Below are 27,304 nucleotides of genomic sequence, written 5' to 3' on the forward strand. Positions count from 1 at the left end.
CGAGGGAAAGTACGCTGTGTGTGAGCACCACTGCAGGTGCTGTCCCTTATGGATTGTGAAAAGAGATTTTTCCTAGCATATGCGTCGGCCTGTTCTCGCCTCTTTTTATTTTCTACACACTCTAGTGGGACAATTATCGGCCATGATAAATGCGGCCAGGACCGTGTGATGTCATTTTTTTGGCAAGCGCCAAAGTCAAAAGCCATAGGTTACAGATGGCTACATCTACTTTTGTACATGGTTACATTCAATATGTTCTTTCCTTTACTTTAATATGTTCTTTCCTTTTTTGGGCGGTGAAACCGCCCCTATAAGTGAGATTTGGAAAAATGTACATTTTCCTGCGCTGTGATCTGGGCCCAGGAAATTAGTACAATTATCCTGCGCTGTGATTGGCCAATCACAGCCTATTCAGGACTGTGATTGGCCAGTGTCACATGACACATGTGCATAGCCCTATATAAGCAACCATAACTTGAAAAAAACCAAAATTGGTTTTTTTCAAGTTATGGTTTTGTCCATCATAAAGAGTGTTTCAATAAATGTATTTATCCTTTGTACATGATTGATCGACTCCATTCAGTATTGTGATTAGCTAGCAAGACACCGCCCACTTCACACAGGGTGTGATTTTTTTTATTTTCTTTCTATTTCTTCTATTCTTTCTATTTCTATTTTCCCTCTATTTTTCTCAACTTTGTTCCCTCGATTTCCCCCCCATTTTTTCCTTTCTTTTTGATGTATTTTTTAAAAACATTTTTCTCATTCCATCTCTCTCTGTACCTCCCTCTGCCACCTTCTCCTCTCCCCAACTCCATCTCCATATTGGTTTGCAGTGGTGAGCTTTGTAACAGGGCTTTTGCCATCATGCTCAGATCAATGGAACATGACAGGGGGGGCTTTTTGGCCAGGTATTTATAGTCTCCCACTCTCTTCGGCCTTTCTCACACACAGAGACTCTTCATCATTAGGAGCAAATCAAATCGCACTGTCGTGTGTGTGTGTGTGTGTGTGTGTGTGTGTGTGTGTGTGTGTGTGTGCGTGTGCGCGTGCGGGTGTGCGTGTGCGCGTGCGCGTGCGCGCGCATGTGCATGAGAGCCAGTCAGTGAAAGTGGAAAATAATGTCAGTCTCTCACTTGCTTCTCCCATCTCTCTGAGGCCCCAATGAGCATGCGCCAAGCTGCACAAAGCTGTGTATATGTGTGTGCGTTCGTGCCTTTGTGTGGTCACCTAGAATGACACAAGGACGGCATCTTAACATTTTATGACATGGCGCCTTGCACTGAGCGCTCTGCCCTCCGTTTTCGCTCAGCCAAAGGCTCTCACAGCCTCAGAAAGGCAACGCTGCAAAGCCCAACCAATGAAGCTGAACCGAATAAGCACAGCATTCCTGTGTATTCCCTTTAAAAAAAGAAAGAATTCCAAGCTTATTAACAGTTAAGCAGATCAAGATTAAATTTACACATTACATTTTCCAGATCTCGTTATGGCAATTAATTGCCGCTGGGGAACAGTTTTTGGGGAAAGATAGCTGGAAAGAATAGTGTAAGAAAGGAATCAGTCAGCTAAACTCTATTTATAAACCACAGTGTTCTCATTGGTTGGGTGGCTGGTTTCACTTGCTTTTCATTGGTTGAATACACATGAAAGGCTTCTTCTTGTGCACAGGCACTTGCACACATTAGTGAGTCGCGAGCACCAACACACCCGCACATTCACATGCGCGCGTGCAGAAAATCGACACGGAATGCGCGTACAGATGGATTGCAAGCATGTCAACACGTACTGTATATGCAACATGCAGACATGGATGCGCACACATGCATATGGATGCGCACACATGCATATGGATGCGCACACATGCATATTAATGCACGTGCACTTAAATGCATATACACAGAAACACACAAACGCGCGTGCGTGTGTGTATAAACATAACCTCACATGCTGTATGCTCATGCACACAATACACATAGGCCCCATCACTGGCTTTGGCACACATGTTTTCCAATTAACATCCCAACCCCCAAGCTGCAACATACAGTGCAGAATCTAACAATAAGTTCCCCCCCCCCCCCCCCCCCCCCACACACACACACACACACACACACACACACACACACACACACACCTCCGTTAACGGAGGTGTGTGTGTGTGTGTGTGTGTGTGTGTGTGTGTGTGTGTGTGTGTGTGTGTGTGTCGCGCGCTGAGAGGCATTCTCTCTCTTTTCTCTTTTCCTCTCTCTTCTCCTCTCCATCTCCCCTTCATCCCACCCACCCTTCACTGCCTTAAAAGAAAAGACTTTTAAGACTTAAGGATCTTAACACTTTTTTTGGGTGGCTTAGGGGTGTTAGGGGCTGTGTTTGCGCACGTGTGTGTGTGTGTGTGTGTGTGTGTGTGTGTGTGTGTGTGTGTGTGTGTGTGTGTGTGTGTGTGTGTGTGTGTGTGTGTGTCTGCCTATGTGTGCCCAGGATCGTTTGAGGGTGGGGGGATGTTGAGGCTTTAAGGTTTAGACTTTAGAGGGATCGAGGCGAGAAAAAGGGGCAAGGAGAAATAGTAATACATACAATAAATGTGTAGTTTGTGTTGTGCGTTGTGTTTAGTTTTTGTTTGTGTGTGTGTGTGTGTGTGTGTGTGTGTGTGTGTGTGTGTGTGTGTGTGTGTGTGTGTGTCGTTGCATGCGTGTGTGTGCGGGCGTGTGCATGTGAAGCAACGCCAGCCGAGAAACAGCAGCGCTAGCAGTGCTTAATTAATCAACATCAAAAGGCAGCATTAAAAATGAATGGGGCCCGCAGCAACAGTTTGGGTAAAGTGAATTATTCAGGCGCGGAGCTTACCCCGCCGCCCAACATTCTATTAAGAAGTAAAATCTTGATTTTTTTTCCTCCTTCCTGTGCCCCCATTTAGTTGACGCAGGAACCAAGCCTGCAAAGTTTGCAGCTGCGGATCAATGCTTGCTCCAGCAAGGGAATTTTAGGCAAACAATTCTCCACCCCACTTTGTGGAGTTCCCCTTCCCATTAAACAGAATGTCATTACTCTCACTGGTGACCACTGTTACGGGCCCTTAGTTCCAAATTAGGGCTCTATTTCTTTTTTTCCAATTAATTGAATTCAAGGAAGTGGTTTTCAATTAAATGGAGAAACTTGAAGAACTTTGAGATGAGGGGATCTTTAAGGCTAAATGAAAATCCATTCACTTCTCCATTATTTAATTGAAATTTCAATATCTAACGCCCCATCGGAGTAAATTAAAAGCTGGAATTACACACTTTTTAATCATTTTCCTCTTTGGGAGTTAACTATGCAATTTTTTTCTTCATGCAGTTTCTGTCCATTGCGATAATGGATGGCTTTTGATCAATATTGCTAGCTATTACCAAACTTCCTTGCATTTATGCTGCATTACTGTTGATTAACTTTAATGATACAAATATCCCACATTAGTTATTTAACAAAGTTGTGCTCTGAAGTAGCTCTGAATAGGCATGTTGCAACTCACAGTTCTCAAACTGCTAGGTGTCAAACAATTCTGCATGGCATCTGGCAGGTGAAAATTGAGACAAAATCTTAATTTGTATTTTCAAACAATTCCTCTTGGGGGGTGGGGCAGTAATGCAACAGTAGCTCACTGTTGCATGAAATGAAATCAGTATTTTTTTATGTAGGCTAGCTAGTAAACACAAATGTCATGCCTGGTCAGACTGGTGCTATTTGTAGAGCAACAGCCATGGAGCCACGAAGGGGCAATAAACCCTCTCAACCATCCAGAAGCGGTCTGCTGTAGTCTGGGCTGACTTCCTGGAACCATGCTCCCCAAAGCACATGGGTATTTTTGATGGCCGCTTTGTTGCCATGCATTTATAATGTTGTCATTAAGTTGGACAAGCCAAAAAAAAACTCTGTTCCACTAATCACATCATCTTAGTAGTAGTATGGCTTCCTGAATCAGAGGGAGCGCTGTTGGACAGATCACATTTTCCTACCGTTTTGTTCAAAGGACCATATTACAAAGTTGTGGGTTATTTACAATGGGCCGTATTGGCACCCATTCAAAACACTGTCATTTTAATCCATTTAGACCGGGATCGCAGCCGTGTGTCATTCTAAGATTTTCTTTGGGCTATTCAAAAATAGCAGATATACATAGTAGATGTGCTATTTTTTTTAAATCGTGAACATTTTGTGCAAATCTTTGAATATATCTTTTATCAATTTTTTAAAGCGAACATTTGTAACTCAAACCTTTGCTTCTGGGGATCTCTGGAACAACATATTTTGAAATATGTATTATTTTTTTATAATCTTTTTATTATAATTTTTTTATTATTATTATTTTTTATTTTTTTATGTTTAAAAAAAAAAGTTAGAAAACATTTTTAGAATCGGCCTCAGGTCTTAATGGGTTAAGTTGACATACTTAAAAAAAAAAAGAACAAATATTAACACTGCTGTACAAGTCACGTTTTCTGACGGTGAGGATGCACTTTTCTCAATCATGGTCCAAAACAATGGGGTAGTCATGGCAAAGGGCTTTTGAGGGAGGCTGTGTTGCCATGCATTTCAACACTGGCTGCTGCTGTTATCAATTTACGGACAAGCCACTGGTACCATTGACAGAGACGGCATTAGCATACAGCACATTTCCATGATTAACTTGATGGACAAGCCAAGCCGCAGTACTTCCTTGGAGCATGGAGTCACTTTCCAGCGCCACTGGCCAAAGGAGGGTATTTGAAGAGTGTACCTTGTTAGCACATATTTGTGACCCTGTCTGTCATTGTATTGAGTGGCAAGGCAAATCCCCACAGCTGTACTAATCACATTTTATTACAGCATGGATTCCCTTGCCGGCTCCATGGTCCAAAAAATATAATTGGAGATGATTTTATCAGCACATGTGACACTGCCTATCATTTTAAGGTGATTGATAAGCCACACCGTTGTATAGATCGCATTTTCCCTCGCATTTCTAGGGTATAGAATTAGAACACTGTGTTGGGGAAAACGTGCACAGAAAGTACTGATACAGTACATCTATAAGAAAATAATACATAAATGCAAGATTTATTACTTGGTCAATTGAATTATTCTCTTCCGTTTTATATCCCATTCTTATCTCATGCATCCCGTTGGCTGTGGATCTTAGGGAGAAGGAACAGCAATTAGCTTCACGGTTCCATTTGTTAAAAATTTATAAAAAGAGAAAGAAAAAGTTATCGAAACATGCAGCGGAACATACATGTGCATGCACAGACACACAGGTACACATAGTTTGTGTGCAAGGGTGGGTGTGTGCCATTGTTAAAGTGCAATTACTTTTGGAGAGTTCTACCTCCCCATGAGCTGGTCTCTGAGGACACAGTTTGGGTGAAAAAAAAAAAAGCCAAAGAAAAAACGCCATCTGGAACAACAGTCTGGGTCTGTGTCTACGGCGTGTGTGTCTACGGCGTGTGTGTCTACGGCGTGTGTGTCTACGGCGTGTGTGTCTACGGCGTGTGTGTCTACGGCGTGTGTGTGCATGTGTGTGTGTGTGTGTGTGTGTGTGTGTGTGTGTCCATGTGCGTGCATGCGCACGCATGTGCATGCGTGCGCGTGTGCGCGCCTGTTCTCGGCAGGCTGCAGTCTGACTTTAGCGTTTCCCAAGAGCTTAAAACTGAAAAACCTTCCTTGTGTATGTGTGTGCGCACACGTGCGCATGTTCTCGCACGCTTGTGTGTATGTATGCATGCATACTGTACGTGTGTGGGTGTGCAGTACATGCTCTGTGTCCCACGTGTGTGTGTGTGTGTGTGTGTGTGTGTGTGTGTGTGTGTGTGTGTGTGTGTGTGTGTGTGTGTGTGTGTGTGTGTGTGTGTGTGTGCGTGTGACATGCACACTACATCAGCGCGTGCACTGTGCATGTGTATGCGGTTAAAGGATGGCTGGGAGGCAGTATGTGTGTGTGCATTTTCCCTCTTTCTCCCTCAGCGAAATGCCTATTTCTAGATCGGACTTAGGGTCAAGGTTTGGCCACCGGTGGAGAAAAGCTGTGTTCTCGTTTAAGAGGGAAAAAAAGCCACTTTCTTACAAAGAGAGAAGAAGCGCCAACACACATCATCCTTTCAAAGCCTTAACCCATGCCATGCCTCATAACTCCTGCTAGCAGAAAGGCCGCCTGGGGGCCTATAAACTACAGCAGCACTCATGGTGCTTTGGTGAAAAGTAAACAGTAGTATCAAATCCCTACACGCTAACTGTTTTCAGCAGAATTGACAGGAAATGTTGATAATTCTCGTCTTAAAAGTGACTGTAATCGTTATTTATAATAATGTATTATAATAATAAACAAACATTTATATACCTTTTTACAACGGAATCATTAGGAAACCCTGTCATGAAATACAATGATTATAATATTGGAACTGTAGATTAAACACATTTAGGAAGCAAACTGTCATCGCTGGAGGCAGTGCCTGGCATTCTGTTATTGTAACTGTCAAATCATTAAAGTAAATTTTCTCTATATATATATATCTTTTTTAATCTGGGAAAGCACAATGGCCGTTGTTGCAGTCCCAAAGCTGCTAATTGGATGGTGAAGATCTCTCCAGCTGTGACAAAGTGTTTCACCAGAATTAAATAAGACTTCATATGCATGGGTTATTAGCTGGCCATATGGAGCACATAGCCCTGGGCCCTGGATCATCAGATATCATGTGCCGATAAATTTGCATTTAATCTCGTTAATCACAATTGGATATGTGCCCCTGACAATATCATTATTATATATCAGCTCTAGCAAACTAACTTTCTCTGCCACAGGCCACAGTGGCTGATGGAGTGTAAAAAAAATCGAATGCAAATTTAATTATTTCACCTGCCAAGTGTTATTTTGGAGCTGGTAGTATATAGACAAACTAACCAGCCACAGTGATAATTTACAAGGCTTGGCTGGCAGCTGGTGTTAATTTTACACCCTGCCTGTGATGCTGTGTGGCACAAAGAATGTTTATCCAAGAGGTCCCCAGGTGGCATAATCTTGTTAAAACTGAATAAAATGGAGTGGAAGTGTCTAAAACCCTGTTACAAAAAATGTATAAATAAAAAAAGATTGACATACCCACATTATGAAGTCCCGCCAAGTGATAGTTTGTGGTGAGCATGTGCTGGCATGCTTTTCTGGAATACAAGCCCTTTCATTATCATGATCATTCTGAACCATCACCTTCATTCTGCACTGCAAGATCCTGACTGAGTGTTAATTTGAGAGTAAAAATTGACCTGTATTTTTTTTTACAATAAATCACATCCTATAATTTTACTTTTGTGATTTAGATGGTACTGCTTTGTACCAGTTAGTCTTGCACTAGAGGAGCTTAGCACTGCACATATCCTTGGGATGTGCCAATACATTACTCAATATCAGTAGCGGTCCGTTACTGGCCAAAAACTCTGGATTTTGATATGGGAAAAAGTCAAGGTTATACTCCAATAGATCCCTTGACAAATCTAGACCGATTATTAACATTGGCTTAAGGGCCGATGGGCAGATCACGGCCACGTCACTATGAGTCAGACATAACCATAAACAAACCCAAAAGGGTACAAAAGGGACACAGACAGCAATATGCCGTTATGTAGTCAGTAGCTAGCTTGTAAAAGTCCATATTTTTGTAGCTGTTTACCAGTTTACCATAACACATTCAGTACCACCTACACGTAACACATCCGATACCACCTACACCATGATAAGAGACCACTGCAGGGGCAGGTGCTCAAAGTTCACAAAGGGCAAATTGAACAAAGTTTTTACGCACCATGCTCCAACATAATTTAGGACATAACCTGAATTGATTATAGCGTGCGCGCATGCGTGTGCCAATCTATAATAAACCCAACCTGAACCAAAGTAATCATAGAAACGTCAAAGAACTATAAATGACACAATAATAGCTTAACTGCCTTTGAATCAGAATTCTAGCCTCAGCAAACTATTTGATATTCCATGCTTTTAGTTTCTTGAAAAGATGTAGGCTCATTTTTGTTATATATAAGACTGGCCTTTATTAAGATGCCAATTTCCCCAAGATGTATGGCACATTAAAAAGGAACAGATAGAGCAATGCTACTGCATCAATGAAGAAATTGAAGTAACAGACAAAACAGAAATATTATATTCAAAATGTAGTCTTGGATTTCGCTGGTACAATCAGCAGCCAGTTTACTTAAATAACACATTGATTGGAAAATAGTGGAAAACTATTATCTTGACTCTGTACAAAGCTAAGAAAAGCTCACAAATGAAATTTTATTTTACACTCATTTGTGTAATCTGCACAAAACGTGAAGTATAACAGCAAAACATTTTTGATAGGGGGAGGTAGTACCAATCAGTGAATCAAACAATTAAGTGGCAATTAAGCATAACAAGCTTGGAGGCAAACATCAATGCATCAAGTGAAAACTGACAGTTGAAACATGTTATTCTTGAAAGGGGCCACAGGTGTTGGGCAGGCCTTAAAAAACAGTGCCCTTTTTTGAAAAGGGAACTTTGGGCATCAGGGACAAAAAGGCAGGTGCTAGCTCGCCCAGTCCTTCCGCCTCTCTGCTTGTGGCTGAACCACACAGTAAAAGTGAATTAATCCATTTGTAACTTGTAGAGTGTACAAACGTTCTGTGGCTCAAGACACTTTACATAAAGAACAGAGATCCAACGTGTTAACCAACAATGAAGCATTTGGCGACAGCAGCAAGGAAAAACTCTTCTTTTGAAGAAACCTTGAGCAGAATCAGGCTCTGGGTGGAGGTGGCCATCTGCCTCAACCGTTTTGGGGTGAAAGAGAGAGGGAGAGAGAGAGAGAGAGAGAGGGAGAGTGGAGAAACAAAGATACACAGTAACAATAATGATAACATCATTCAGTAACAACTATATGACAATAACAATAATAACAACAACTATAATAACAGTCAGGATTCTACTGTATAACCGCTTGCCCCTGCCCACGATGCCGCTCTGTACAGATGCGAATAACAATCTGTACAGAGATGACAATGGCTCCTATTAACGAGGTACGAGTGCTTCCCCAACAGCGTATCACAATAATGTTAGCCATATGCCAAGGCCCTCGCAAACGACAACCACTGCCCAATTATTTTACGGGGAAAATATTCTGACACGGCATCTGCCGCGAGACGGAGACGTCCAGAGCGGTAACGCAAAATCATTATGTGATTAGCCCAACGTGTTGATCTTGCCCTCAGGGAGACAAACAGCCTGAAACAAACGGAGAGGAGCGTCAGAGGAAAGAAAGTTGACATTATTTTTTTGCAATTTACTTTGACCGTGCCGCGTGAAAATCTACAGAACGGAGAGTTCTGAGAAAGAACAAAGTGTTCCACCATCACTACAGCGAAAGTAGCTTAGGGCCATTTTTGAAGTTGTAACCGAGGCTCACTAATATTTATGGATTTGTGTGTAGCTTGTGTGTGTCTGTGTGCTTGTGTGTATTTACTGAATTTGTGTGTGTACGTCAATAAGTGTGCGTGTGTGTGCGCGTGTCTGTGTTTCTTTGTACATAATAGAGAGAGAGAGAGAGAGAGAGAGAGAGAGAGAGAGAGAGAGAGAGAGAGAGAGAGAGAGAGAGAGAGAGAGAGAGAGAGAGAGAGAGAGAGAGAGAGAGAGAGAGAGAGAGAGAGAGAGAAGAGAGAGAGAGGAGAGAGAGAGGCTGCAAATCTCTGAGGAGTTGTTTTTGGTCATGGTGCTTGAGTACTCTGATTAATGCTCATAGAGACTCACCAGATGGAGAGACGGAGAGAGAGAGAGAGCTTGGAAGATGGTGGGAGAGGAAGAGAGAGAAAGAGAGAAAGTTTGGTAGAGCACAATTTGGGGAGATGCGAGCACAGGGGAGGAAGATAATGGGAGAGAGAGAGAGCGACTAAGTAGAGGAGGGAGAGAGACCATTAGAAACAGAGAGAGAGATAGAAGATGGTAGAGGTACAGTGTGGGTAGGTGACAGCGCTGGTTAAGGATGATGATGATGAGGAGGAGGAGAGAGAGAGAGTGTGTGTGTGTGTATGCGTGCGTGCGTGCATGTGTGCGCGCGCTGTGCGCGTGTGTGCGCAAGTGTGTGCAAGTGTGAGAAAGAGAGCTAGAAACAGAGGTGAGAGAGAGAAAGAATGTTCTGAAAGTGCTAGGAGCAGAATGTCGCTCTCAGGGAGAAAACTTGTATCTCCATATTTAATTTTTTTCATAAATGAATGCGATTTAATACGATGTCGTATGACAGTGTTGTGAAAAAGTAGCAATCTTCTATTTCTTCTATTTTTGAACATTTTTGATAAAAAACTATCTTGTCTATAATGGCATGGCCAAAATGGAGGACAGCAGGTTGCAAATGGTTAAGTCCATCTGTGAAATGTGTACCGATTTGCATGATGGTTGGACAAAATCTGTAGGAGAAATAGCCAAAAATGTGTTTTTAAAAAATGGGCCTCCTGGTGGCGCTATAACAGGCCAGTGTAAAAAATGTGGGCAACTGGTTCTGCTCTGGCCTCCAAGGAGTGTGCGTGCACAGTTTTACGCCGATCAGTCCAACGGTGCCGGAGATTAGCTGTCCACAGACGGACGGACGAAAACACACACACACACACACACAAGGACACACGGTTGGACAAGGGCGAATACATAGTCTCGGCCACGCCTTCGGCCTGGCGGAGACAATGAAAAGTATTAAGGAGAGCTTGTTACTATATAATAACTACATTGGCTCCATTGGAACACAGGTTCTTATTTCCATTTCCTGGACATATACAAGGTTTCTACACAACAGCAAGGAAAAGAATGGAACTAGAAAAATGTGCTCCTCGAAGCACAGGTTTCCGCCAGGCCAGGTAGTAGAAGTCAATCTTGGATCAGGATGAAATATAAAAAACCGGACAGGTCTGTCTTGATCACATAACTATGGAGATTATGTGTGTGATGTTTGGACAAAATCCGTCGGAGTAATGTAAAAAAAAAAGATCGGCCTGCTGGTGGCGCTATAATAGGTCAATGTGAAAAGGGTCAAGTGGGAATGTGCGTGCAAAGTTTCACGGCAATCAGACGCTGCATTCATGATTTGAGAAATTCTGTTCAAAACGAGCCACTCCTGCAAACTTTTGATGCCAATCTTAGCCAATCAGGATGGAATATGAAAAATCGGTCTTGATCACATGACTATAGAGATAATGTGTACCGATTTGAGTGATGTTTGGACAAAATCTGTAGGAGTAATATCAAAAACGTTTTTTTTGCCAAAATCGGCCTCCTGGTGGCGCTATTTAAGGCAGATGTGCAAAAAGGCAAGGCAGAGGTTTTTTCCTTGGCCTCCAGCCTCCAGGGAGTGTGAGTGCACAGTTTCATGCCAATCAGTCCAACGGTGCCAGAGTCTAGTACACAGACAGACGGATGGACATGCGGACGGACGGACGGACAGGGCGCAAAATTCTGGGCCACGCCTTGGGTCTGGCGGAGACAATGATGCGGGGGGGAGAGAGAGGGAGGGAGTTGGGAGATGTTGAAGTGGAAGGAGAAGCTTGGGAATGTGCAGGTGATCCTGAAGACGATTAGGAGAGAGAAGAGCGGTGCAGTGAGACCACTTCAACATGTAATGAGTGGGAGACAGGGACATTGAGAGAGAGAGAGAGAGAGAGAGAGAAGGAAGGAACGGGCAGAGAGACAGAGGAGGGATGGTTGCAAGGTGGAGGAGGTAAGGAGATGTCAGACAGTATTGTTTCAGTCAACTACATTGACCTTCACTCCATCTAGAACCATGCAGAACATCCTGCACATATGGCTCAGCTTAATGTGCCGTGACATTTGTGTGTGTGTGTGTGTGGCGGGGGGGGGGGGTTCTGTTTGTGTGCGTGACTGTGTATACCTTTGATTCTTTTTTTAATATAGCATAAGTGACAGACATATGCATGCCTTGATGCCTTGTGCGTGGACGTGCAGATTACTTTTACATGTTTGTGTGCATTGGCACATTCCCCCCGTGTGTGTGTGTGTGTGTGTGTGTGTGTGTGTGTGTGTGTGTGTGTGTGTGTGTGTGTGTGTGTGTGTGTGTGTGTGTGTGTGTGTGTGTGTGTGTGTGTGTGTGTGTGTGTGTGTGTGTGTGTGTGTGTGTGTGTGTGTGTGGACACATGCTAGCGTGTGTGTATCTTAATTGGACTCCATTCAAGTGTTTAATTACTCATTAGAGATGCTGCAAAGCAATCTATACAGCAGCTCTCTCCAGTTTCTGCCTCTGCCCTCTGCCACTTCCAACCCGCTAGAGGCTCCAACGCTTTGACCCAAACCACATGGATTAGTTCTCCTCGTCAATCTACATCAACCAATGCATATTAGAGGGGGATCTTTGCTCAGAGGCTGAAGGGAAGGGTAGGCAGTCAGTTAAACAGCCTCACCAGACAGACTGTCCGTCAGTCGGTCGGTCGGTTGGACTGGCAGTGGTACAGAGTCGTGGTTTGGTTTTCAAACTTTTTGTGCCCAAGGCACAAAAAGGGGGTAGGTCAAAATCTCATGGCACACCTACAGTATGTATGTATGTACTGTATGTATAGTTTTTCCCCCTCTCGCCTATAACGACATGCCCAAAATAGGGACACCAGGTTGAAAGCGATTAAATGTTGTTAATTAGAGTATAGATTACAATTTAATTTAATTCCTGAACGATAATGAATTACTTTTTGTACAGTTGTATCTTGCAATAATAATGTGTGGCTGTCACAAACTCCCAAGGCACACCTGTCCTTGTCTCGCGGCACACCAGTATGTCACACAATTTTGGGAACCACTCATTTAGCCCATTATTTCGTTAGATTGCTACTTGGTTGGTGAGATTGTCAGTGAGTCAGTTGGTCGTTCAGTAAGACAATCAGTTATTTAGTTGCATACTTGGTCAGTGAGTCAGTCAGGCAGTCAGTAAGGTAGGCACTGGGCACTTGTTCATTTTGTCAAACCGCTGTCGCATCAGTCGGCAGTCAGTCAGCCAGTTGGTCAGCAAAACAGCCCGTCAGTCACTGAGTTAGGCCATCCATCACTCAGCCTTTCTGTCACAATTTTAGACGATCAATCTTTCTGTCTAGCACTCAACCAGCCAGGTTTTCAGTAAGTCACTCAGGCAGGCATTTAAATGGTTAATCAGTCTGTCAGTCAGGCATTAGCCTAAAGGTGATATACAGTAAGCTCTTACATCGGTTGTAATTAAGGAGGGCAGGCAGGTTTTCTCGCATTAATTCCTTGATAAACTTAAACAAAAGGCAATCATTTGTTCTTAATTTGGTGCACTGCAATAGCACACCGCTGAGAAAAGCTATGACTTCCTCCTCAGTCGCAGCACAGTGGTTTCCTGCAGATATGTCACACGTCCAATTTTACCGTCAGCGTAATTGACTGAAGGCAGTGTCTGCATGCCAGCTGTGGTGGAAAAGTATTCACTGTGAGACCAAGACAAGCCATTAAAATTGCATGGTAAAATGTCAGAAACCCATGGGCGTCAGTGGAGAAAGCCCAACCAGGTTTTGCCCCTGTCTCCTCTAACACTGACTATCTGACACTACAGACATTGAATACTTCGTCAGGCTACGGACAGAAAGTCCTGTGGTGTTTTTCCCACAGTTCCTCCCCTCGACTAGCTTGATAGATTCATATTGGTGTGTCTGGACTGCGGCCATCCATCGCCTCTGCTTCGCTCAGGGCCAGACCTTGTCAATACAGATAGCACTCCTCGGCTGTTTGTACTGCCTGCTCTGCCAAAGTCTCTGCAGCATCTTAGTGAATGTCCCCCTCCAAAAACATGGAGACTGATAGAGTAGGCATATCCACTCTGCCTGTCAGCATGTCAGCTTGTCAGATGGCTGTGTGTGCGCGCGCGTGCGTGTGTGAACGCATGCATGCGTGCGCATACGTGCGCACGCGCGTGTGTACGTGCATGCCTGATCCTCTTGTCTTGTCTTGTCTGTCTTGACTGACTAAGTCTGCCCATCATTCAGCGTTGGCATTCTGTCTGGGTGTCTCGTCATTCTGCCTGGTGTGTGTGTGTGTGTGTGTGTGTGTGTGTGTGTGTGTGTGTGTGTGTGTGTGTGTGTGTGTGTGTGTGTGTGTGTGTGTGTGTGTGTGTGTGTGTGTGTGTGTGTGTGTGTGTGTGTGTGTGTGTGTGTGTGTGTGTGTGTGTGTGTGTGTGTGTGTGTGTGTGTAATATTTTTTTTGAGTTTCTCTTAGCTGGCAATAAGATGATCTTCAGAAAATGTTCACAATTCTTTTTCACTGATTGCGTGTGTGCGTGCGTGTGCGTCTGTGTGTGTAAAGTATTTGCTTGCTAGTATGTATACACACAACCATGTGTACAAGCATGCCTGGCTGTGTGTACAGTGTACAGTACACTCATGTTGGTTGAATTGGCATTGGCAGTAGATAATCCGCGGGGGGCCGTGTAGCCCGTCTGGATGGAATACATAATAAGCAGTTAGAAGAGCTGAATGTCACCTCCATGATCTATGGGCGACATTATTCAGACTGACAGATCCGCCACTCGTCAAAACAACACAGCTTAAGTGTGTGAGTGTGTCACACACAAACGCACGCGTACACACACACACACATGTGTTTATATCTCATGTTTGTGACAGGACTTCATTATAATGATTTTATTAATTTATGTTTAAAGTTAATAAATGTAGATAGTGTGCATTGCGCGTACATATTTGTGGTCTGTTTGGGTGCGTTTAGGGGTTGCTTCCACACGGTGAGATATCCTGAGTATTTTATTGAGCTCTCAGGCTTAAATAAACACCCAGGACGTTGCAGACACTGACGGTGCATGTTTAGTTGACTCATGGTGTTACATTTACCACACATCATCTACACTTTTTAAACACCTTCTTTGTTTCAATGCATTTTCTGTGCTAATCGCGTTAGCGCAGACGCACATGGCACCATGTGTCTGCAGGGGCCTCTGTGGGCGGCGTGTTTGCTTTGCCCCACACACACACAAACACACACACACAGTGAAATCCTGTGTTAACCCATTAAGACCTGAGGCCGCGTAAAAAAAAAATCTAAATCCTAAAAAAAAATCGGAAAAAAATATTTTAAAAAATAAATCACGATTTTTCAAAAATAGCAGATCTACAAGCTCGTAGCGCGGCACTCGGTGCCGCGCTATGAGCTTGTATATCTGCTATTTTTGAATTGCCAAAGAAATCTAAAGTGACACAGATGCGTTCCAGGTCTAAATGGGTTAATTTCACTCCAGAGAGCGTACAAATGTAACCGAATGGACCCGTAAGGGTCCATTCGGTTACATTTGAGTACGCTCTCTGGAGTTACAAATGGATAAATGAACACTGAGGATTTTACTGTGTAAATGAGCGCCAGCAGCGACCACGCGGGAGTCTGAGGCGACAGCCTGAGAATGCAAGATCACACTGAGAGAGAGAGAGAGAGGGGGGGGGGGGGGTTATATTAAACATTCAATGAGATAGTTGAGTGAAAGGAGGGGGCAGAGGGAGTAGGTGAAAGAATTCTAAAGTCTGATTTATACTTGGGTCGTACAACAAAAATAGCAGATCTACAAGCTCACAAAGCGCCACCCCTAATGGGAGGATTTACGCAAAGACTGGACAGGGTGTTGTTTGACCCTTTATCCTTGAGCACCGCTAGATTTCATCTCGGCTCCCCTAACGAAAAAAAGAAAAGAATACGTATCATTATTATTTTCTGAATAATGCCGTGCTTACTAGTTTGCTCCTTGCCCAGGTGCACAAATTGGAGGGACGGCCTGATTTGGCATCTGTATTGTATCCATTGCCTGACGATGGCGAACTGTGTCCCCACGTGGTTCAGAGAGTGGAATGTTCTGGTCATTATTCTTTGCCTCAGGTTTCTCTTCTTACTTCCCGTTCACAGGTGTTGCCAATGGTGGGCCAACATGCACAATACTGTATCAGCACCCTGACTCTGTTTGACCGCAATGGAACACAATCTTAATTAGTATAATTACAAGTAAGACGCGCGAACGCTGGAGGCGAACGCAGATTCGCCTCGATCTCCAGGCTTTTATTGCTTAGTTTTGCTAAAAAATAAAAGCCTGGCCCAGCGGGTCGGTGTACTCGGAGGTGGAAAGACTGGTGATGCGAGGTTACTCGGTATGAGGAAGTGTTTCATTTCGCAACCAACCAGAGTGCAGTGGGCGTCGCTCGTAATGTTGTGTTAACGGGGCGGGGGTTGACGGACAGATCGGTGAAGCAATGGGATCAGGCGCAATCTCTCGCCGGCGAGCCAATGAGAGAATGAGAGCGTGAACACAGACGGAAAGAGACCATAAATATGGGACAGACAGACACACAGACACACACCGCAAGCACGATGATATAGTAAGCTCCACTTGGTCGGAGGCGCGGCTTCGCCGCGCCTCCTCCCGCGTTCGCAATTATAACCAGTGAAGGAAGTACTGTAAGAAGGAAGTAAGAATTGGCCCAATTTCATGTCGATATGGCTGCCGTGCCGTTTGCAAAGTGATGCAAACAGCCATTTTCTAATAATAATAATAATTTAAAAGAAATTGTGGTGTAGAACTCATGTTAATAGTAATAATGTAAAAATTGTTATTGTTGCAAATTAAAATATCATAGAAGAGTATAAATGTATTGTTATCCAGTGAATGATGAATGATTTATCAGGGTAGTGGAAAACTTTTGGAAGGCACTGTGTGCATGGCACATTCTCATTAGAGGCTGAGCCTGCATTAAGGTATCATTCTCTAGAATGTCCCCTGGACAGGATGAGGGACATTAATGGTGTCAAAGAGACGGCTGCAAAACACGAAGACTGAGAGACAGAAAGAGAGTAAAGTTGAGAGACGCTTAGGCAGGGAAAGCCGAGATGGAGCAAGACAGACGAGGGAGAAAGAGACAGGGGGTAGCGAGTGAGGACAGGGGGGGGAAAGGGAATAAGGAAGAGAAAGTGAGAGAGTGAAGACCCAGTGAAGCCCATAGAGAGGGGGAGAGGTATGTGAGACAATGGGGGGGCTGAAAGAAAGGAGAATGACAGATGGAAGGATAAAGCGGGAGTTTGTGAAAGCTGGGAGAGAAAATGCAAGAGATCTGAGAGAGAGAGAGAGAGAGAGTGAGAGAGAGAGAGAGAGAGAGAGATAGAGAGAGAGAGAGAGAGAGCGAGAGAGCGAGAGAATAGCAAGTGAGATGGATGGAGGGCAGGATTCTTTGATGTTCACTGGATGATCTGGCCTGACTGTTTATGAGTACATTTTTACACTTTCAGAGTTAACTTAACACTCAGGATTTTGCTGTGTGAAACCTTTGATCAGATTCATGGAGAGAGATCCAGTCAGGCCAGAATTGAATGGAGTACACACACACACACACACACACACACACACACACACACACACACACACACACACACACACACACACACACACACACACACACACACACACACACACACACACACACACACACACACACACACACACACACACACGTACAAACACACGTACAAACACATGTAAACGCATGCACGCTCGTGCACACACACAAACACACACACACACACACACACACACATATAACACAATCATATCAACGCATGTACCCATATGCACATATTCACGTCAGTACACTGACGTTCACACACGCACATACCTGCACACACTCAAACGCATGAGACTGACGCAATGACTCTCAATGATGCTCATCCTTGTTCTCTGCCTTTTCCCCTACATTTCATTTCATTTCATAGATTCTTATTCCCATTGTTCCAAGCGTCAGTACACAGTAAAATGATCAGTGTTCATTTATACATTTCTATCTCCGAGATTGTACAAATGTATTAAAATTAAATACATTTGTACACTCTCAGAGTTAACCCATTTAGACCTGAGGCCGATTATAAAAACGAAAAAAATAATCCTGATCTAGGTTTTCTGAAAAACCTCAAATATGTATTCAAAAATTTCAAACTCAATATGTTGCTATATACTGTACATAGCAACAGGAACCCCAAAATGGGTTCCCGTCCTGAAAGGTATAGTTACAAATAGGGGTTCCCGCCCAAAATGGGTTAAATTAACACTGAGGATTTTACTGTGTGAGCCTGTTGGACTGAGACGAGTGCTGGTGAGAGGGGGTGTCGAGCCCTCTGGCTGCATCTGGCTAACCTTCACAGACCTAAGACTCAAAGATACCGTTTGAACCACTGAAAAGAATCTATGAGGCCTCGGAGAGAACAAAACACAGATCATATCTCGTAGGTTTACGGATCGACAACAACAAAAAAGGACTGGTTTCGACGAGAGGCACCACAGAAAAGTGGATGAAAAGACTAGAGAGAAATGCCTGGAGGATTCAGAGGAAAACGACATATCAAGACTGTCGTTTTATAATATTGTCTCGTTTTAAGTTGCAGTCATATTGAAATTGTTTTCATTAAACAGAGGCTAAAGGTAGATTTTAAGGAAAGCTCAAAATATTACTTCTAGATACAGAGCTGCCCACGTAAATCCTCGAGGCGAAATTGAGCTCACATTTTTCATTGTGTTGACGAACACGGAAAGCTGTTGCCATCTCGTGAATTGAGTTTCATCAGCCGAAGAAATCCAAAACAGATCAGACAGTAGAGACACCAGAATTGGTAGTAGTACACCACGTCCAAAGTTTGAAATAAAAAATAAATGTCTGATGAAATACATACATTCATGAAATGAGGGATTTGGAACTGTATGGAAAAATGCATTAATTATGTAATTCATCAGATATTAATTTTATTTTAAACTTTTGATATGGTGCACGACTTCAACCAAGTCTTATTGCCACCAACAGTAAGCAGGCTGCCTAGAACAGACCGTTAAAACGATTTGCCAATGCAGGTTATAAATGTGGATATTTTATCATTTTGAAGTGTGATGATAACTTAACACATTCTTCTTTTATTACATCTCACAGAGACAGAAATGCTGTTGAAGTTATCACACTTCAAACTTATAAAAGATTCACATTGATACCCTGCATTTTTGAAGCCTTTTCCTGGTCTGTTTTAGACAGCCTGCTTACTGTTGGTGGCATTCACCACATAATAAAATGTAGCCCGTTCCATGGAGTTGAAATAATCACAGCACACTATTTGCAAGTCAATTTACTCTAATCTTTACTTGACTGTTTGAACTGTCCTGCTGCGGTAAACACCACCCCTCTGGTGGTACATGCAGGTTAAATCAAACAGCAGGAATAAAGAGGGTTCTAAAAGCAGACCATAGCCAGGCAGTTTGAACATGTTCAGAATATAATATCAATGTTATGCTTTTATAGGTGTTGCACAGGATCTCAGGTTTTTAACCACTTAAGCCCTATACGTCCTTGTACAACGTATAGTAGCCTATAGCAATAGTTACGAGCTCACAACGAGTTGCGATACGACATGTTGAGTTGAGTTATTTTTGTAAATCAGCTAAAATAACATTTATACAATACTTTTTAAAATAAAATAAAAAAAACTGTGCTTAAAGAATGACAGAGAGGCTTTTGGGATTTTCTGAAGTTTTAAGTTGAAGTCTTAAGTTTGTGAGGCGTTTCACTGTGACCTATTTTAACAGCGATATGCAAATGCCTTCAGAGGGATTAAGTTAGTGAGTCTTATGATAGCTACTAATTTACACAAAATGCATACACAAACGCACTCACACACATACATACACACACACAAACTCTGTGCAACAAAGGCATGAGTGTAAGTGCTTTCTCGTGTCTTTCTGGGTCAGTGGAGACGGTGGGTTTAATTCTAAATGACACACATTCTGAGAAAATGGCGGATTGAGCACATACCATATAACACACACACACACACACACATGGATGCGCTCATGCACACTCACGCACACACACACACACACACACACACACACACACACACACACACACACACACACACACACACACACACACACACACGTACACACACACACACACACACACACACACACACACACACACACACACACACACACACATACACACACGTGTACTGGTACGTGCGCACGCAAACAAATACAGAGTGTACCTTATAAACCACACAAGAGTTGTGTTCAAATCCTTTGCACACGCACACACCTTTAAAAAGCACACAAGGGATGTGTTAACACACACCACACACACACACAGAATTCCCTCACACCCAGGCATATTAAGAATGTAGACAGAGATAGGCCTACCTGAGCAGCGTTCAGGTTTGCCTAATAGGACCTCATGTGTCTTGGCAAACTGGTCCTGTCGCAGATTAAGCATCCTCAGTCATAGAGACCTACTTTACACATCTATCCTTTGACCAACCACATACAGACTCACACACACACACACACACACACACACACACACACACACACACACACACACACACACACACACACACACACACACACTTAGCACACACAAATAGCCAATGTTGTGCCATGTTGCGCTGCGTTGTGACGCATTGTGACACGTTGTGAGCTGGTAGTTCTGCTATTTTCAACAAATGTTGGCCTATTTTCTCTGAATGATTGCCTATATATATATGAAATGCCCAGAATAGGGATGCTAGGGTTAATGTGGTTAATTCATGCTCCGACTTACTCATCTCTAAATGTTACAGTGCTGAATCAATAGATGTTTGTCTCAGATGGAAAACCATTGAGATGAAAGACAGAAAAACTCCACCTCCATCTGCTCTTCTCCCAGATGGTATCCTCACTTCTCATCCTTCTCTCTCTCTCTCTCTCTCTCTCTCTCTCTCTCTCTCTCTCTCTCTCTCTCTCTCTCTCTCACTCTCTCTCATTTTATTTTTTGTCCTCTTATTCCCATTCTGTGCATATCTCACACTATTTTCGCTTCTCCCACTCTTTATTCTCTCTTTCTCGTTTTGTTCCACAGGCCCTCTCTCCCCCTGTCCTATTCTTTCTGCATTTCTCTTCTCATTACATGCATCTCTCCTCTCATTCCCCCTTTCACTTTGCTTCTCATCCTCTCTCATTCCTTCTCGACAACTTCTTTAATTCCTTTTGTCTTTTTATTCTGTGCACCCCACCCCCACTCCTTTCTCTATTTCTCTTGCTCTCTCCTGCCTCTCCACCTCTCTACCATTCCTCTTATTTGTTAATCAGAGGTGATTGGGAGCAGAGAGAGCCGGAGAGGAGCTCCCAGGTGGATCAATGCCTCTAAATGATCTGTTCGAGGATCCCGTTAGAACGCGCGAAACTAGCTCTGATAGGGCACCGGAGCATGAAGACGCTCATTTCACATCTAACTCACTTCCTGATTCACCCTCTGGGAGAGAGATAGGGCCTGCAGCGCTAAAGGGATAATTCGTCCTGAAGCTAAATACCCCACTAACCAAAAGTGCTTAGACCAAAATGTCTTTATCGCCGGCAATCAATTACTGCCAAGGTGAGGGGGTGGAAATGATGAATGGCTTTAAAAAAGCTCCAACCCAAACCCCAAGTGGTGAGGTACACGAGATGCTGAGATTGCCCTACAACCGGCATTGTTTATTGTTTATCCATTATTTGTCATTATAGAGAAAATGTTTTGTCTCAAATTCTCTAAATGAGCGATAAGAGAATTGAAACTATGTTGCTATGAATTATTGGATTTCTTTTAGGGCAGTGTCATTTACATATTCTACACACTGTGCTAATATGCAATCATTTAGCTGATGAATAGTTTTTATGTCATCTGAGGTATGTACAGATTCTTCCTGGGGTGCCTGCCTGAAACGAATCCAGCACTGTTGTGATTGTTAGGATTATTTTTAGTCGAGAGATCAATGCAATAAAATATGGATGGTAAAATTGACCTGTTGGCAGTTTAAGGAGGTAATACAATCAGTGCTATTGTAGTGTAATCTCAGTATGTGGCTTCAAAACCAAGCACCCCGAAAGAGGGCATGCCTTTGACGGCGCAAGTTAAAAATAAAACCTAGACACTGTGATTAGTACAGAAGAGGGTGCAGCCATCTTGCACCAAACCAGATAAGCTGGGTTTTTGGCTCTCGGGCAAATGCTCAGCAAAGCGGACTACAGGCTCTTGTTTTACATCACATCTGTCTGGCAAAGATGAGCAGGAAACAACACTGGGGACACACCAATTACTCAAAATGCCAGAGATATGTCAGGACCTCTCTTAAGCAGCAAACATGGAAACAATATAAAAGTGAATCATGTGGCTTGTTTTTGTCTTTCAGTTTCTGGCACGGAGAGTACAGGGTGGCGGTGAGCATCAATGACTACCTGGACATCTACTGTCCCTTCTACGAGGGTCCCCCGTCCCACGGACGCATGGAGCGATACATTCTCTTCATGGTGAACCATGAGGGCTACACCTCCTGCCAGCACAGGATGCGCGGCTTCAAGCGTTGGGAGTGCAACCGTCCGACGGGCCCCGACGGGGCCCTGCGCTTCTCAGAGAAGTTCCAGCTCTTCACTCCTTTCTCCCTGGGCTTTGAGTTCAGGCCCGGACACGAGTACTACTACATCTGTAAGTCAACCTGTGTGTAACTAACCATAATAGGAGCTTCTGTGGGCGCTGGGGGCGTGTTCTCTCCTCCGCGTCATCAGTGCCCATACCCTAGGTGGGGTTGGCGAAAGGGCCTTTCTGTGTGGAGTTTGCATGTTCTCAACGTGTCCCCTAGGGTAGGTACCCTCACAAAAACATGCAGTAATCCTGGTCACTATACTGCCTCCCCCTGGCCAGCCGGGGCGCCTGATGGAGGGGAAAGGAACTGGTTGGAATAACGTGTTCCTTCCACGCGCTACGTCCAACCAGGGAAACTCTCCCCTGTCAGGTGATAAGAAGGTCTGTTGGCTCTCATGCATTGAAGGAGGCATGAGCTCGGCTCTGGGCTCCCTAGGTTGGCAGAGGGAAGGTAGTGCCCAGGATTACATAGACAATTGACACTGGGTGTAAAAAATGGGGTTACAAAATCGTGGGATAAAAATGTAAGAAAAAATAAATAATGGGAGCTTCAGTGTAGAATATTGTTTGTTTATAAAAAATATATAACAATGAATGAATTATGTTATGAACAATTACAGATCATTTTTCACAGCTAATTCACTTTTTAAATAGCTTTAGAGACAGTCCATAACATGCATGCTCTTTCACAGTAAATAAAGCAATAGCCAGCACTCCAAAGTCCTTCTGGTACTTTTAATTCATATGCACGGACAACAGCATGCACGGACAACAGCATGCACAGACGCGTTTCGGCGTCAAGCCTTCCTCAGCGTGTATGCATGCTCTACCCTACCTACACTAGAAAGAAGATCACTGTCCTTTTTACAGAAAGTATTAACCTGTCAAAGTTTACAAAGATGAAATGAAGAATACATAAGATCATCATAGGCTTGATTTCTACAGTATAAGATTTAGACCTTACCAATTTGATTTAGTTATATCCAATCATTTGGCAATTTTCCTGCTGCATAATAGTAAAGATGTTTTACTGGAATATATCACTATGTTTCAATAAAATCGTCAGTGTTACTATAAATATGAGAGGATAAAATGGACCCAAATCAACACATAATCAATTTGGGTCCGTTTTTACACTCTCAGCTTTACAGTAAATTAATGCACCCATATGCTCGAAAGATAAGCTCCTCACGTGTGTAGCATGCGTTTGTGGGTGTCCATTTGTTTGTGTAGATCATGTATGTGCATGTGTCCTTTTGCATAATATGCAACAGCCTGCATAAATTATGTGTAGGCTAAGTGTGTGTGTGTGTGTGTGTGTGTGTGTGTGTGTGTGTGTGTGTGTGTGTGTGTGTGTGTGTGTGTGTGTGTGTGTGTGTGTGTGTGTGTGTGTGTGTGTGTGTGTGTGTGTGTGTGTGTGTGTGTGTGTGTGTGAGTGTGTGTGTGTGTGTGTGTGTGTGTGTGTGTGTGTGGGACTGTGTGTGTGTGTGTGTGTGTGTGTGTGTGTGTGTGTGTGTGTGTGTGTGTGTGTGTGATATTGGAATAAAATGAATAAAACCAGCTGCTAATTTAAAAATCACACCCAGTGTGAAGTGGGCGGTGTGGTCACAGTGGTCATCACAGTGATGGAAGTTCACTTAAAGAAAAGTAATATTGTGGACCAACCATTGTACACGCCTAACTTTAAAAAAAACAAGTGCATAGTCCTATTTATAGGGCTATGCACATGTGTCATGTTTCACTAGCCAATCACAGTCCTGAATAGACTGTGATTGGCCAATCACGGTGCAGGGTTAGGGGGGTACACTGGTGGCCAATCACAGCGCAGGGTTGGGGGGTGCAATGGGTGGGGGGGGTACAATGGTGGCCAATCACAGTGCAGCGAATGTCGATGTCCAAACCTCACATATAGGGGCGGTTTCACCACCCAAAAATCACACCCAGTGTGAAGTGGGCGGTGTGGTCATCACAGTGGTAATCATAGTGATGGAAGCTCACTTTGGTTTTTGGAAGTGCATAATCCTATTATAGGTTATTAATGTCATCATGTGTCTCGCTAGCCAATCACAGTGCTGAATAGAGTCAGCCAATAGAGTCAGCCAATCACAGTACAGGAAAGTGGGCCAAGTGGGCCAATCACAGTGCAGGAAACTAATACTAATGAGGTGTCCCAACCCCACTTATAGGGGCGGCTACACCGCCCAAAAATCACTGGTTTGTGTAATAATGTATTATTTACTTATTTTGATGACATCATCACGCAATGACATCATGACATCATCACAACCATGTAACTGTCCTTTAAAATGACTTGTCCTAGGTACAAACGTGATTTACCAAGAAATCAACCTGCTTTCTTACAACTTCCTCTTGTAAATTGGTTATCAGCACTGATTCGTGTTGGTGAGTGAAATGTTTCAGTGGGTGGTACATCGGAATCGAACTGAAAATAATTACTTCTTATTCCATGGTGCTGTGGTAGTTGGACACGAGGTCTACTGCTTTGAAGGAGACAAGTGTAATCAGATTGAAGTGCATGTCTTCAACACAGTGTCTCTGTGCTGGATGATGTTACCCCCTGTGACAGCTGGAAGAGGAGAACGTCACCTTGAGGTTCCCTCCATATGTGGCCTGGCGTCAGCTATGCTGATCGAACATTCCATCTACATTTTGGTGGACGGACGTCTTTATGCATTTGATGTCGACACCCACAGATGGTTCAAGCCCAGGGATTGTGGGAATGTTCCAGAGCAGGGGCACTACGACTACTCAGCCTGTGTCTTGGGGAAGGCCATATACGCGATGAGGGCTGGATACACTAATGTCATCTACAAGTTGGACACAACCACAATGGCCTGGGCTTTAATTAACACCAGAGGCACTCCACCAACTGCTTCCGAGGGTTCCTCTGCCACCATCATTGGGACAAAGATGTTTGTATTTGGGGGCAGACAGGTTGAGGAAGACAGGCTTAACGGCATTAGTGTGTTTGACACAGAGACCAACTGCTGGCTGAGCACTCCTGCTCTCTTTCAGCGTCGCTCTTTCAGCGTCCCACAAGGACGCAATGATCATTCAGCCTTTGCCTACAATGGAGAGCTGTACATATTTGGTGGCCAACACTATAACGAGGACTTGAACGATCTGTGGAAATTCAATCCAGAGACCTTCTCCTGGAAGAAGGTGGAACCCAAAGGAAAAGGCCCGTTATCAATGTATAGAATGTTATGTTGCATGGTGGGAGATCGTATGATCATCTTTGATGGATTCAAGCGATACTTCTTCGGATTCCATGGTTATAACTCAGTGCCTGTTCACACTGATGAACTGTTCATGTTAGATTTAAGGCCTAGTCTGAAGACATTATGCAAGCTAACAGTTATTCAGTACAATCTGGAGCAGTCAGAACATCAGGTGGGAACTGGCAAAACTGGAAAAAACTGAAATACCGAAACTGAAAGAAATGGTTCTTCAATTTGTGCGGCAAAATAAATGTCTTTATGACGAATATTCCGAGCATAATCTTTGGAATAGAACCATGGCGTCCCGGAATGGAAGCGAGTGGAGCTGAGGAGAGGAGTGAAGATTCGAGCGAAGGAACAGCTACGGAGGTTCTCGAGAAAAAAGTGAATATATTCTGCTTAAAAGCCATAAAAGTCTGTCCCCCTTTCGTCCATACATGGGCATGTTTTGTACCTGTTTTCTCCATACATGGGCAAAAAACAGGTTTTGGTCACTTTGTCCTTAGGCCCCAGCCATAAAAGTCTGTCCCCCTTTCGTCCATACATGGGCATAGACACAGGCTGACACGTCATGTGAAGTCTGGGTCTGGCAGAACCAGGTCTCCTGGTCTAGTTTTAATAACACCAACTCATATGGGGACTATGTTAGAAAATAGGGTTTCTATGAAAACTAGATGTTTTTTGTTCTATTTTTCAATTTTTGGGGTTAAAATATAACGGCATGGGAAGTTTCCGGTGGCGTTTTTTGCTACTGAGGGGCCCTACCTTGTGGCCAGCTCCCCTCATCTATCGAAGGGTTTATGACGCCTTCATCTGGAAATTCCTTGTATTATAGTTTTCTTGTTTTTTTTTGTGTGTTTTTTTTGTTACAGGATGTTACAGGTACAGTGTATGTTCTTTAAAGTGCGGGATGTTGTTGTGATCTGGGAGTGTGTGTGTGTGTGTGTGTGTGTGTGTGTGTGTGTGTGTGTGTGTGTGCCTTTGCGTGCTGCTTTGTTTGTGTGTCCGCCCCTGCTCAATATGCAGGTGCAAACAATATTTAAATATGCAATCAAGAAAACTTGATTGAGAAGGCACACAAACACAATCGCCCATCCCCTCGCACACACCAATATACCTTCCATCTCTCTCTCTCTCTCTCTCCCTCTCTCCCTCCCCCATTCTCTTTCTGTCGTTCTCTTTATTACTCTATCCATCTCTCTCTAACTCTGTCTAGATTTTAAGTGGTGTGCTCAGCAAAGTGGTGAAAATGTCACCAGGCAGGCGTAGTTTGTAATCATTTTTATATTAGCCGTATTGATGTTTCTCCTCACTTCAACAAGTGATATATTAGTACTACAGACAGGCCTTTCCCCCGAGACTGATGATCTCAACAGCTTTAAATTAAAAAAGAAATTCTTCACCACACTTAGAAAATTATTCACAAGTTCTATTTGACCTTAGTTTTAATTTACTTTGTGGTTCCTGATGGGGGGGGGGACTTATTACATCAAGGCACTTCAGATGGTGCTGGATAAGTTAATCACAGAAGTATGCTAAATTAAATTCTAGGAGAATGATACCAAGGCAAAAAAAAACTAAAA

General features: G+C 43.5%; 1 protein-coding gene across 1 annotated transcript in view; it reads left to right on the forward strand.

The window, feature by feature from the left end:
• efna2a (ephrin-A2a) overlaps positions 1 to 27,304 on the forward strand; it is a 91,210-nt gene that overhangs the window by 55,372 nt on the left and 8,534 nt on the right. Inside the window, exon 2 of the mRNA XM_080414470.1 lies at positions 22,250 to 22,542. Coding sequence (XP_080270596.1) covers positions 22,250 to 22,542 — 293 coding nt within the window. The remainder of the gene's footprint in view (positions 1 to 22,249; positions 22,543 to 27,304) is intronic.

The sequence above is a fragment of the Gymnoscopelus braueri genome, assembly GCF_963280865.1.
Source record: "Gymnoscopelus braueri genome assembly, chromosome: 19".
In the NCBI taxonomy this organism is placed as follows: domain Eukaryota; kingdom Metazoa; phylum Chordata; class Actinopteri; order Myctophiformes; family Myctophidae; genus Gymnoscopelus; species Gymnoscopelus braueri.